Source organism: Callorhinus ursinus, unplaced genomic scaffold (assembly GCF_003265705.2).
Source record: "Callorhinus ursinus isolate GAN/ISIS: 27379988/994484 unplaced genomic scaffold, GSC_fseal_2.0 scaffold25, whole genome shotgun sequence".
NCBI lineage: Eukaryota > Metazoa > Chordata > Mammalia > Carnivora > Otariidae > Callorhinus > Callorhinus ursinus.
Genome location: NW_027397087.1, coordinates 8686871 through 8701275, shown reverse-complemented (window position 1 = coordinate 8701275; position 14405 = coordinate 8686871). Strand labels below are relative to the sequence as shown.

The following is a 14405-nucleotide window of genomic DNA, read 5'->3' as shown; positions in this document are numbered from 1 at the left end:
AATTCGTATGGAATCTCAATTCATATGAACAGCCAAAAAAAAATTCTTGAAAAATAACTGGAGTACTCATACTTCCTGATTTCAAAACTTACTACAAAGCTACCATAAAAATAGACCAATGGAATACAATGGACAGCCCAAAAATAGACCCTTGCATATATGGTCAATTAATTTTTGAACAAGGCTGCCAAGACCATTCAGTGGGGATAGGACAGTCTTTTCAACAAATGATGCTGGGGCGGGGGGGGGGGGCCTGGGTGGTTCAGATGGTCAAACGTCTGCCTTCGGCTCAGGTCATGATCCTGGGGTCCTGGGATCGAGCCACACATCGGGCTCCTGACTCAGCGGGGAGCCGGCTTCTCCTTCTCCCTCTGTCTCTCCCCCCTGCTCATGCTCTCTCTCTATCTCTGTGTCTCAAATGAATAAATAAAATCTTAAAAAAAAATGATGCTGGGAACACTAGGTATCCAAATGCAGAAGAGTGAAGATGGACCCTTACATAACAGCATATACAAAAAATTAACTCAAAATGGATCAAGGACCTAAATGTAAGATCTAAATCAATAAAACTCTTAGAAGAAAAAACAGAACAAAAGCTTCATGACACTGGATTTGGCAATCATTTCTTGGATACAACATTAAAGGCACAGGTAACAAAAGAAAAAAAGAAGTTAGATTCATGAAGATTTTTTAACTTTTTGTATCAAAAGACAGTAACCAAAAGTAAAAAGGGAACCCACAGAATGAGAGAATTATCTGGAAAACACATTTTGATAAGGGATAATACACAGAATACAGGGAGAATTCAAACTCAACAACAAAAAAGCCCACAAACAACCCAATTCAAGAATGAGGAGAAAACTTGAATAGGCATTTCTTCAAAGCAAACAGACAAATGGCCAATAAGCACATGAAAAGATGCTCAACACCACTAATCATTAGGGAATTGCAATGCAAACTACAATGAAATACCACCTCACACCCATTAGGATGGATACTATAAAAAAATAAATAAGTGCTGGTGAGTAGAAAAATCAGAACCCTTGGGCACTGTTAGTGGGAATATAAAACAGTATAGATGCCACAGGAAACAGTAGGACCATTCCTCAAAAAATTAAAAATAGAATTACAGTACGATCCAAAAATTCCACTTCTGGATATATACCCAAAAAACTGAAAGCAGGGTCTCAAAATGACATCTATACACAGCAGCATCATTGACAATTGCTAAAACGAGGAAGCAACCAGAGTGTCCATCATCAATGGATGAATGGATAATCAAAATGTGGTACAGGCATCAATGGAGTATTACTCAGCCTTTTAAAAAGGAAGGAAATTCTACAATAAGCTGTATCATCAATGAGCCCTGAGGATGTAGTATTGAGATGAAACAGTCACAAAAAGACAAATGTTGAATGATTCCACGTATACCAAGTATTTAGAGTAATCAAAATCATAAAGACAAAGTAAAATGGTGATTGCCAGAGGCTGGGGGAAGAGGGAAAAGAGTTACTGTTTTAATGGATTCACAGTTTCAGCTTCATAACATAAGGAAAGTTATGGTGATAATGGTTATTACATAACAGTGTGAATGTACTTAATACCATTGAATGTGCACTTAAAAATGGTTAAGATAGTGAAGTTTATGTTGTGTGTATTCTAACAATAAAAAAAAGGTTTTTTTAAAGAATGGATGTTGAATTTTCAACTTTACAGCATTTGCTGTTATCATAAAATTTCTCTCTAATCTTGTTAATGTGTTTTTAAATGTTCTATTATCATTTTAAATAACATTGTATCCTTGTGTAAAGATAAATAAGAATTTAACCTAGATTTTACAATAAATTTCCTGTTTTTTCAGTATTCAACAGGCAACCTGTTTTTCCCTTTTTTCTTTTACAGCCTTATTGATCTATAACATATAATACCACACATAAAACTTGACGAACTCTTGACATACATATACCCCTGTGAAACCATCGCAACAATTAAGACAGTGAAGGTAACCATCAACTCCCAAGATTTCCTTGTAATTATAATTGTATAACCTCTTTATAATCCCTCCATTTTTCCCTCTGCCTCCAACATCCATCCCAATTCTGTCTAGGCAACCACTGATCTATATTAGTTTGTTTTTGTTTTTTTTTTTTAACACAGAACAGAAATGTTAACTTGGGGGGAAGGCTGAAGCCAACTGTTTCATTCAGCATAATTATTCTGAGACTGATTCTTGTTGCTGAGTGTATCAATAGTTTCTTGCATCTTACTGCTGAGTAGTATTCCACTGTTTGTATCTATACCAAATGTCTTTATCCATGCACCTGATGATGGACACCTAGGTTGTTTGCAATTTTCTTGCTATTACAAATAAAGCTGTTTTGAGTGCCCATATACAAGATTTTATGTGACATACACTTTCATTTCTGTTGAATAAATGAAAACAAGTGAAACTGTGTTTTATGGCATACGTATTTTTTTAACATTTTAAGAAACCACCAAACTGTTTTCTAAAGTGACTATACCATTTTACATTCCTACCAGCTGTGTTCTATATTCTCATCAGCATTTGGTATGGTCAGTCTTCTTAATTTTAGCCAGTTAAAGATACATGGTAGTACCTCCTTGTGGGTTTTTTTTAGCTGGGTACAGTGTACTTTACTGATGGTACATAACAAGGCAGGGCTCCCCTTCTCTAGGGAATCTGGGATATGAAATTGTGTAGAGGTCGAGACATTCTCAGTGTGCTAGGGGAGTTGGGGAAAGGATTCTCCACCTCTCTTTTCTTGCTCTTGCAGGGGCTGTTAGTACAGGGAGCTCTTACTCTTTGGAGGCCAGGCAAACTATAAGGTCCATCAGCTGGTTACTGTAGCCAAATTCATTCTCATACCAGGAAATGAGCAAAGGTGGAAGAGTGGGTGTCAGTGTTAAAGCTGCAGGAGACAATCTCATCCTCAGTATGGCCCAGGATGCCCTCTGACAAGGCCCTCCAAAGCCCCTCTAAAACCTGTTTACTCCAACCTTCACCATCATGTCTTGGGGACAAGGCTGGCACTGCACCAGAAGATGAGGCTATCTGTTGATCAGGGAGGAGCAGAGAGCCTCCTTGTGGCTTTAATAAGCAGTTTTTAATGACTACTGATACCTTTTCATGTGCTTCATCTTCTGTTTGTATACCTGCTATTAAGTGTCTTTTCATTTTTCTGTTCATTTCTTCAATTATGTTGACTGCCTTTTGAGTTTTTAGTATTTTGTGAATTTTAAGAATTCTTTATTACAGACAGGGCCTCCTGGGTGGCACAGTCAGGTGGGCATCTGACTTCAGCTCCAGTCATGATCTCGGGGTCCTGGGTTCCAGCCCTGAGTCGAGTTCCCTGCTCAGCAGAGTCCGCTTCTCCCTCTCTCTGCCCCCTCCCCCAGCTCATGCTCTCTCTCAAATTAATACATAAAATCTTAAAAAGAAAGGAGTTCTTCATTACAGATACAAGTCCTATGTTGGCTAGATGTTTTTTTATAGTATTGCTCTTAGTTTATGGCCTTTTAGTTTTAACAGATCTTCTGAAAAGCAAGTTTTTAATTGAGAAATTCAATTTCATTATATTTTTTGACATTTATGATCATGGTTTTGGTGTCCTATTTAAAAAATATGAGCCACAGGTCACAAAGGATTTTTTCCCTTTATTTTCTTCTATACATTGTATACTTTAAAGCATTTACATTTAATCTAAGCCATTAACTTTTAAATCTTGAGATAATTTTTATATATAATGTAAAGTCATGACTGAGGTTCTCGTTTTATTTTTGGAAGCAGGAGAGGGTGGTTTCTAGCTATCAAATTGCTCCAGATCCATTTGTTGAGAAAATAATCATTTCCTCATTAAACTGACTTGGCATTGTGCCAAAAATTCACTGCATTCATTGGCCTTGTACTTTTGTGTATCAATTTCTGGATTCTCTATTCTGTCTCACTGATCTCTAAGTCTTTATCCCAAATACTTCGGCTTTACAGTAAGTCTTAAAATCTGGTAGTGTAAGTCAACCAACTATGTTCTTTATTGAAACTGTCAAACAGCCAAGCCATTCTCAGTTCTTTCCTTTTCCATATAAATTATACAAACAACTTGAAAATTTCTACCAAAAAAACCCTGCTGGGATTTTCATCGGAAGAGCATTTTTTTAAATATTTTATTTATTTATTTGAGAGAAAGAGAGAGTGAGAAAGAGCCTGAGAGCAGGGTGAGGGGCAGAGAAGCTGAGCAGGAAGCCTGACACAGGGCTTGATCCCGGGACTCCCAGATCATGACCTGAACCGAAGGCAAATGCTTAACCGAATGAACAACGAGGTGCCCCATAAAGAGCATTTATTTATTTATAAATCAATTTGTGGAGAATTATATCTTACCAAGAGAGTCTTCAGATGTACAAAAACAGTCTTAACTCTCCATTTATTTAGTTTTTAAAAACTGCTCTCAACAATGTTTTGTAGTTTTTAATAAAAAGGTCTTAGGCAACTTTTGTCAGATTTATTCTTAAATGTCTGGTTTATTTGGATGCTATTTTAAGTGGTACCTTTTATTTCAATTTCCAGTTTTTATTGGCATATATACAAATACACTGTCTACTGATACTATTGTATGCTATAAATTCGCTAAACTAACATAGTTCCAGTAGTATTTTTGTAGATTCCTTAGGATTTTCCAGTTTATGAATAGAACCAATTTTACTTCTTTCTTTCCAATCTGGAAACATTTTCTTTTTCATGCTTTACTGCACTGGCTAGGACCTCCAATACAATTTTAAATAGACATGGCAAAAGAGGATATTGTCCTCATTCCTAATCACTGGGGGGAAAGCAGTCTTTCACAATTAATATGTTATTTGTAGAGTTTTCCATAGATGCTCTTTATCAGATTAAGTTTCCTTCTATTATGCTTAAGAATGTTTACCAGAAATGGATTTTGTCCATTTTTTAAAATATCTATTGAAATAATAATATGGGAGCACCTGGGTGGCTCAGTTGGTTAAGTGTCTGCCTTCCAATCAGATCATGTTCCCAGAGCCCCAGGATTGAGCCCCCATATCGAGCTTCCTGCTCAGTGGGGAGTCTGCTTCTCCCTCTCCCTCTGCTCCTCCCCCCACACGTGCTCTAACAAACAAAATCTTTAAAAAAGAAATGATAATATGGCCTTTTTCAAGTCTATTATGATAATGGTGAACAACGCTCTGATTGTTTTCAAATGTTAAATCAACCATGTACCACTGGGGTAAATGCCACTTGGTCATGATGTATTATTCTTTAAATATATTCCTGGATTTGATATGTTAAAATTGTATTTATAATCTGTACATATGTTCATGAGAGAGAGTACTCTACCATTTTCTTGTAATGTCTTTTTCTGGCTTGAGTATCAAACCAGTATTATGTTGGTCTCATAAAATAAGATCATTTTATGGAAGCATTTACATAAAATGGGCATTATTTCTTCCTTAAATGTTTGCAGATTCACCAGTGAAGGCATCTGGACCTAGAGTTATTACTGTGGAGTATTTCACTGGAAGTTCATATGTATAGGGATAAGCAGTTCCTTATTTCTTCTTGAGTGAGTCTGGTAAGCTTTGTGTCTAACGAAGAATTTGTCCATTTCATCTGTCTAATTTATTGGCATTAAACTGTTCTCTATTAACCTTTGGATGTCTGTAGTAATGTCAATTTTCATTCCTGATATTGGTAATTTGTGTGTTCTCCTTTTTTCCTAATCAGGTATCAATTTTATTTTCTTCCCTTTACATAGTTAACTTGTAGATAGAGACACGTCTCCAACAAATCTCTAAGTGGGCTTAAGAAAGCAGAAATGTCATGTTTTATCCTTTCTCTTGGTGCCACCCATAGTAGCTAAGCACAGTGCCTTTACATTAGCAGCAGTATTTTTTTTTTTTACATACAAAAGGGTAAACAGATGATCATCAGGTGAAGGCCAAATTTCAAAAATCATATTTTATACAATAGAAAAAAACATGAAGACTTTCAAGTCAGAAAAACTTGGGTTCAAATCTCTACCACTCCCTTAAAACCAAGTTGACCTTGGGGAACAAGTTACATAAACTCTCTAAGCAAACAATTAGTGCATTTGTAAAATGGAGAAGCCATTTTATAACATGTTTTAAGATTTAAATGATATAACCCTCATAGAGTGCTCTGCATAAAGAGGGATAACCAACAGACCATGAAAAGATGCACATCACCACTCATCATCAGGGAAATGCAAATCAAAACTATAATGAGATATCACCTCACACCTGTCAGAATGGCTAAAATCAAAAACACAAGAAACAACAAGTGTTGAAGACAATGTGGGGAAAGAAAGGAACCCTCTTGCACTGTTGGTGGGAATGTAAACTGGTGCAGCCACTCTGGGAAAAGAGTATGGAGGTTCCTCAAAAAGTTAAAAATAGAACTACCCGATGATCCAGGAATCACACTACTCGATATTTACCCAAAAACTACAGAAACACTAAGTCAAAGGGATCCATGCACCCCTGCCAAATTATGAAAACTGCCCAAGTGTCCACTGACTGATGAATGGATAAAGAAGATGTGGTATAGGGCGCCTGGGTGGCTCAGTTGGTTAATCGACTGCCTTCGGCTCAGGTCATGATCCTGGAGTCCCGGGATCGAGTCCCACATCGGGCTCCCTGCTCAGCAGAGAGTCTGCTTCTCCCTCTGACCTTCTCACCTCTCATGCTGTTTCTCTCTCTCTCTCTCTCTCTCTCTCTCAAATAAATAAATAAAATCTTAAAAAAAAAAAAAAAAGAAGATGTGGTATATATATACACAATGGAGTATCATTCAGATGTAAGAAAAAATGAAATCTTGCCATTTCCAACGACATGGATGGACTAGACGGTATAATGCTAAGTGAAACCAGTCATTCAGTGGAAGACAAATACCATATGATCTCACTCACATGTGGAATTTAAGAAACAAATGAGCAAAGGAGAAAAAAAAAACAAGCCAAGAAACAGACGCTTAACCATAGAGAACAAACAGATGGTTATCAGAGGGGAAGTTCGGGGGAAAGGAAATAGGGGATGGGATTAAAGAGTACTCTTTAATCAAGAGTACACTTAAAAATTAATTTTTTTAATCTTACTGATGATGATGATGATCTCTTTGACATCAAATTGATTTCAAATCCTTCCTAAGCAAAGTGGTTTCTCTTTAAAAGAGATCAGAGTATCTTCTTTATTCTTAATGTTACAAATGCCATAAACATGTGTCTAGACTTAGAGTTATTATTGCCTGCTATTCAGGGGACCCTTTAAAACTGAAATTTCATGTCCTTTGGAGATAATTTTTTCCATCATTTGAGTATTTCCTCTTTCATTTTCTTACCTCTACAACTTCTCTAAATCAATTTTTTTCTCTCACCTACCTTTTTCAAAACAGACTAAAAGATTTCTTCATCTTCTTCCAGTTTTTATGTCTATTTTTGTTTGCTTTTGGTTTCAGCAACATTTGTGCCTCCAAGAATTCTTCCCTATTTCTGTTCCTTTTCCACAGCAGTCATAACAAAAATATCTTCCCTTCTTTCCTCATCTTCCCTAACAGTACAAGAAAACTGATGGCTCCTAGAGCACAGTAAGACATGTTTTTTATAATGGTCTAATATCAGTGAGAAAAAACAAAAAATACTTTGGTAATTGGCTAGCTTTTGGAGTTAATTCAGGTCAAGAATAAGACACAGGGTAAATACACTTAAGCAAAAAAGCAAACTAATAAAGCCTAACAGATACATACTTTTCATACTTACGTGGCTTCTGTAACTTACTGTTACTTTGAAATGGAAAAGTATTGCTTTAAAAGGCAAAATATGAAAAAACTCAGGAGATACATAGAACTAAACTAATAATTCTTTTTTATTTCATTTTAAACCTTTTAAATCTTATTTATATAAAGACCGTTTAGGTATATGCAGGCAATATCTTATTTAAACACTGAAATAGCAATTAGAATAGCCTGGCACTGATCACAAAATAGACAGCAGAAACCAGAAAGAGGCACAGAGATAAATATTTTTCAATTTACTAAAATGACAGGTGACATTTTAAGCCAGTAGGTAAAGTATTTCTTCTCAGTAAGTCATGGTAAAACTGCCTAGCCGTATTAGGAAGAAAAGATTCCCTACTACAAACTTCACACCAAATAAATTCCAGATCATATGATTTATTTTAAGCCCATTTATTAATCTAATTAGTATTTTTTAAATCTTGCAGATAAAGACATTCTAAGCAAGACTCCAAAGACAGAAACCATAAAAATTTTTTTAAAAAAAGACCACTAGACTTAACCATCCCTGCTTTTTCCTTTTTCAGAGCAAGTGAGGGAATAGGGAAGAACTATTAACAAAACTAAAATATAAATTACAAAATTATTATAACCTGTGAAAAATGAAGCTCTTGGAAATGTAGGGAAAGGGGCACCTGGGTAGCTCAGCCAGTTAAGCGGCTGCCTTTGGCTCAGGTCATGATCTCAGGATCCTGGGATTGAGCCCCACATCGGGCTCCCTGCTCAGCAGGGAGCCTGCTTCTCCCCCTCCCTCTGCCTGCCACTCCTCCTGCCTGTGCTCTCTCTCTGTCAAATAAATAAATAAAATCTTAAATGTCGGGAAAAACACAAGCAAAGAATTCAAAAGTCAAATTTACAGAAGAACATTTCTGACAAATGGACAATCAACCTACTACTTGAAGAAATATAAATTTTAAGACAAAATATCAATTTCTGCCTATCAGTTGAACTATTCAGTGTTAACAGTATAGAAAATCCACTATCCAACTACTGGTAAATGTGTACCTTTGTACAACCCTAGAAACATCTATAAATCTTCAAAGTGCTCTCACTGCCACAGCAATTCCACTTTTAATAGCCTATCGTGAACATGGATGTTCATCACTGTACTGTTTATAATAAAGAAAATATAAAAAGGCTAAATGTCTGACTAAAAGGACTGTAATAATATGAAGCCATGGGTGCCTGGGTGGCTCATTTGGTTGAGCGACTGCCTTCAGCTCAGGTCATGATCCTGGAGTCCCGGGATCGAGTCCCGCATCGGGCTCCCTGCTCGGCGGGGAGTCTGCTTCTCCCTCTGACCCTCTTCCCTCTCATTCTCTCTCTCTCAAATAAATAAATAAATAAAATCTTAAAAAAAAAAAAAAGAAGCCATTAAAACTAAAATTATAATAGAGGTCTATACTTGATATGGAAAACAAAACATGACTTTATGATACCAAATTTCTAAAGGTTATGATACCATATACACACAGTTCCATTTCTACATTAAAAATGTATGTATACACACAAGTGTATTAACAGAAAATCCTGGAAGAACATCCACTGAAATATTAAACATCTACTATGACTGAAATAAGTATGTGGCAATCAACAGCGAATGTAAATATAAACTGCCAAAAAAGGAATATTAGTCTCCTAAACTAAGAAGCAAAAAAATCTTCAATTGTAAGGGAAAAATATATTCAATGTATTTGAACAAAATAAAAAGCTACAGTAGAAAGGAAAAAAAATCAAGAATGATATAATATGTAATTTGGTGGGTCTAATATTTTATCAAAAAGGAAAAATAAGCTTTTCAAAATAGTACATAATGCTTAACTCAGTTATACCCTTATCCTGTCCCCAAAACTCCAATCACCTGGTGAATGGCTCAAACCAGGACCAGAGGGTCTTGTTACAAATTTTTTCTTTTAGAAAATAACGAGATATATTACTTGACTTGACTGTGATAATCATGTCACAATGTATACATATGCCAAATAGTCATGTGGTACACTTTAAACATGTGCAATTGTACTTGTCAATTATACCTAAATAAAAGCTGGGGAGGGGGGGAATGATGGGTTATACTGATCATCTGCATATTCAAAGAACATGGGAAGAAAAGGGAGACAGAAAAATAGGGGAAGCTTCAAAGGCATTCTGGAAGTCCAAATGAGAGAATGATTCAAATGGAACACAAAAGCCACCTTCAAAAGAAAAATTACATTTAAAAAAAAGGTGTGTGTGTGCACACAAGCCACAAAGAAAGAACATTTAAGAAAAAGAATTTCTCAAAATTCTTACTAGACCCCTGATTGAAGGATTAAGATAAATTAACAGTAATATTTGAAATAACCAAACAGTTCTAAAAAAATAAAACTATACACTTTTAACTCTCAATTAATACTCACTGTATTCTAGCTTCTTTCTCCTCTTTTTCTCTTTCAATTGTTCTTCCTCCTCCCTGACTCCCTCTTCTTCTTCTCTTTGCTCCTCTCCCAAAGCATCATAAAAGACTGGATCACGATGAGCAGCTTTCCTCTGGAAATGCTTAGCTTTGGAGCCTCCTTTAACAAGTACAACCTTTCTTTTCAAACACGTGCAGCCAAACATGCAGTCTGGTCGGCGGCAGTGAGCAGGCTGGCGCTTTTCCAAAGCTAGACTGGAACACACGCAACCCAATCGACAGAAGTCATTGTTGCATGGAGGGGCTCGTTTCCTTATGATTGTGTGGATGGGTTTAGTTTTGAGAGACGCCTGAAGTTAAAATAAAAAATTGTAAATACACTGAATCATGCCCCAACACCACTTACAACTTGCAAGTCAAATATTAGTCTGCCTTTTTGGACTCTGAACACTCAGTACTAATAGCACAAGATTAGCAGTATATTTAAAGGATGGAACATAAATATAACCAGGATTCTAAACAATCTAAAGCATAGCACAGACAAGAGAATATTTAAATTAATTATGAGCCAGAATGTCAACAGTGATGAGTTTATTCTCAATAGAAATCACACGTAATATTTCAAAGGCAGGGGTTAACAAGACCCACAGGCCAAATCGGACCTGTTTCAAAAAGTTTCACTGGAACACAAGACATCTGTGGCATTGTAAGAGCAGAATTGAGTAAATGCAACAGAGTGTGGATGGCCTACAAAGCCTAAAATATTTACTGCCTGGCCCTTTACAAAAATAGTTTGCTGATACCTGCTTTCCAGTAACTAATAAAAAGGGAATAGGATAATATGTACATAACAGTCTTTAGGGATGATTAATAATAAAGGACACATTGTGTATTTAATCCCAACATCTGATGATCTTCAGATCTAGAATTTAGTCACATAATTTAAAAATGGAAGGTTAAGGCACAAAAACTTCATGACAAAAAAAAAAAATTAGGCACATGCTGTTGTATCATTTCACATGCACCAGAGGCTGCTAAGACAGGTAAATCATTAAGTGAAGAATTCTCAATATAAAATTTTATAAAACACAAAAGCTTTTCCTCCACAGGTTTGTTAATTTTTAAAAATTTTCTGAAATGTAGTACCCTTTAAGGAGAACTTTCAAAGCGGTTTTAACAAGATTAGCAAACATACTTGCCCACATGCTAGAGAATGAAATTAGACATTTTCGGAATGGCCAGCTGACTTTACGCAAGGCCAAAGACATTATCCAAAAGCACAACTGTACTGTCTCCCTCTACTGGCAGGAGGGGATCTACACTAAGGTGTCTAGTTATAAAGAACAACAAATACAGAAGACAAGAGAATCTCCTTAACTATCCTATCACAAAGGTAACTCAATGCCCCATCCTTCCGCCAAAAAGCCCATTCCCATTTCCCCTCACTAACCTAATTCTTTCCAACCATGAACTAATACACTTCTAAAAAAACCAAGAGATACTTACTTGAGCAGTAAGCAGCGTTGTTAAGGATACATCCGCTCGCTCTTCAGTGATATAGGTCCTTGGTTTTCCTTCCCAAAGTGCACAGTCTTCCAGGTCCATTAGCTTCACTTGAGATTTAGACAAGCCTGGAGGGCGAGTTCCCTGTTGCTGTTGCTGCTGCTGCTGGTGTGCCTGCCGCAAACTAATTTGCTTTGGAAATGTATTTTCATCTAAAGTTGGCACAACAAAGTTATTCACCTGATTTTCTGAGATGGTACTTGAAGAATTCTTGGCAACCTTATCTCCTGGAATCATATGAGCATGTTTCTGCTTTGGTGAAACAGGGTAGGGTAAAATGGATTTGTAAGATGATTTAGTTCGGCCACCAAAAGTTGCCTGTTTGTTTTGAGACTTTGCCTTTCGAGAAGCAGGGGGCACAGAATGAGGCTTCAAAGAGTAGGAGGTAGAAGGGGAAATGGTAGATTGTTTCTTTAGTACACTGTCAAGTGTTCGTACATAGCTGGTACTCTTGGTGGGAAGCTGATATACCACAGGAGATGTGGGAGCATTAGAAGAGAAACCCATACTTGTTTCCATCAGCTTGCCTTCATTTTCCAAGTACTCATCTAACTTGTCACTACAGAAAGCAGAACGGTTTTTCAGTGGACCTTCTGAATTTCCACCTAGAAATAAAGAGATGCAGATACCTAAATATATGGCAGATCTTTAGATCTCTAGAAAAACACACTTAAAAAGACCAAGAGTATTAAGTTATAAGCTAGTAAATCTTCTAAACTGTCCCTCCTCAGAACATAGGAAAAATATGTAATATTAAACCAAGTGAAGAGATGGAATCATATACTCATTAAAATCCCCCATTATCTAAAACCATCATTACACATATTTACATTAATTTTTGCGAAGTGCTAACAACAGTAATAATTAACATTAAGAATCTACAACCTTTGACAACTTATGACCTTAGCAGAGAAACCACATTTAAGTAAAAACATAAGAGCAAAAAATATACATAAGTCAAACTTCAACAGAACACCCAGAGATTATTTAAAAGGTTTTAGTACCTGGACTCTGATATAAAACACACGGACACAAAATAAGAGGAGTATAAAATTTAGTTTTTGAAGAGTGAAAAAGCAAATGTAGTAGACAGACAAGCATTATACTATTATAACACTGTACAAAGATTCAAAGATGAGAAAAACTATTTTGGATACATGGTAAATTTATCTGGCTAGAATGTAAACTGCAAATAAGTGCAGTAGGAAAAGCACTAAGAAAGGAGACCAACAGGCATACAGTCACAACATTTGGGTCAGAAGTTTACTTGGAAGTGTAACGCTGTCAGGAATCACTCTACAACTCTGAAGTATACAGTTCTGAAATAATACTTGAGAATGATGCTTATGATAACTAGAGGAGTGGGGAGCCCGGGTGGCTCAGTTAAGCATCCAACTCTCGATTTCAGCTCAGGTCATGATCTCAGGGTTGTGAGATCGAGCCCCACAATCAAGCCCCACATCAGGCTCTACGCTGGGCATGGAACCTGCTTTAGATTCTTTCTCCCTCTCCCTCTGCATCCCCCCCACCACCCACAAAAACTAAAAAATGAAAATGAAAAAAATAACTGTAGGAGTAACAGAAAGGAAGTGCAATTTAAAAAGGGTGCAGGGATTATTCAAGCCTGACATGGTTAGGGATATGGAACATAGGGAATGAACAGACATTGGCAAGACAATTATTTTCCATTTATTTTAAGGCATGCAAAGAAGAGATGAAGAAAAACAACCAAAACTTACTTTTAACAAAAGGCTTTGGCCACATGTTTCAGAACACATTTACAATTTTTTGAAAAGCAAATTACCTTCACTCCTAGATGCAGAAGCACTATGAAACTTTCCCCTCCATCCCTTGATTTTGGTGAAGTCATTGGTCTTCCCTGTCCTAGAAACAAAGGGAAACCCAGCATCTATAAAAGAAAAAGTAAATGAGATTACCAAAATTCAAGCCACCTAATATTTAATATCTAATTATTAAAACTTAATCTAAAATGTATAAATCAGAGCGCCTGAGTGGCTCAGTTGGTTAAGCAACTGCCTTCGGCTCAGGTTATGATCCCAGAGTCCTGGGATCGAGTCCCACATCAGGCTCCCGCTTCAGCGGGGAGCCTGCTTCTCCCTCTGACCCTCTCCCTTCTCACGCTGTTTCTCTCTTAAATAAATAAAATCTTTAAAAAAAAAAATGTATAAATCATTAAGACTATGCCACTAGGTAAAAAAATCTACTTTAGAATATCCTAAATGTCTCTAACAAAGGTAGTTTTTTATTTATACCACAACTTTACTTTACAAATACTACACACTCACCAGGAGAGGCAGGGTTGGTTCCTGTAAGATTCCAGAAAGGAAAGCTAGTGGCTGGAGCCAAAGGTAGCTGTACTCCCAAATACTTAAGATCAATGCTCATTGTCGGATCCACTGAATTCAATTTTAAGCCCACTACAAGGAAAAAGAACCACAAATTACATTTTTTTTTTTTAAACTTTTGAGGTGTGGGGAGAGGGTACAGGACAGAGTGGAGAGCAGAAAATAAAAATAAAAAGTGGCAGAGGGATTTTTAAGGTGACCCCTTGATTCTCACCTCCTGATGTTACATATTTCTGTAATC

General features: G+C 36.6%; 1 protein-coding gene across 25 annotated transcripts in view; it reads right to left on the bottom strand.

Annotated features, from left to right (window-relative positions):
- MGA (MAX dimerization protein MGA) overlaps window positions 1–14405 on the bottom strand; it is a 162626-nt gene that overhangs the window by 45809 nt on the left and 102412 nt on the right. For all 25 annotated transcript variants that reach the window (XM_073876839.1, XM_073876837.1, XM_073876835.1 and 22 more), the window contains exons 6-9: window positions 14105–14236; window positions 13603–13707; window positions 11742–12403; window positions 10240–10585 (exon numbers count right to left, since the gene is read on the bottom strand). In XM_073876839.1, the coding sequence (XP_073732940.1) occupies window positions 10240–10585; window positions 11742–12403; window positions 13603–13707; window positions 14105–14236 (1245 nt within the window). The remainder of the gene's footprint in view (window positions 1–10239; window positions 10586–11741; window positions 12404–13602; window positions 13708–14104; window positions 14237–14405) is intronic.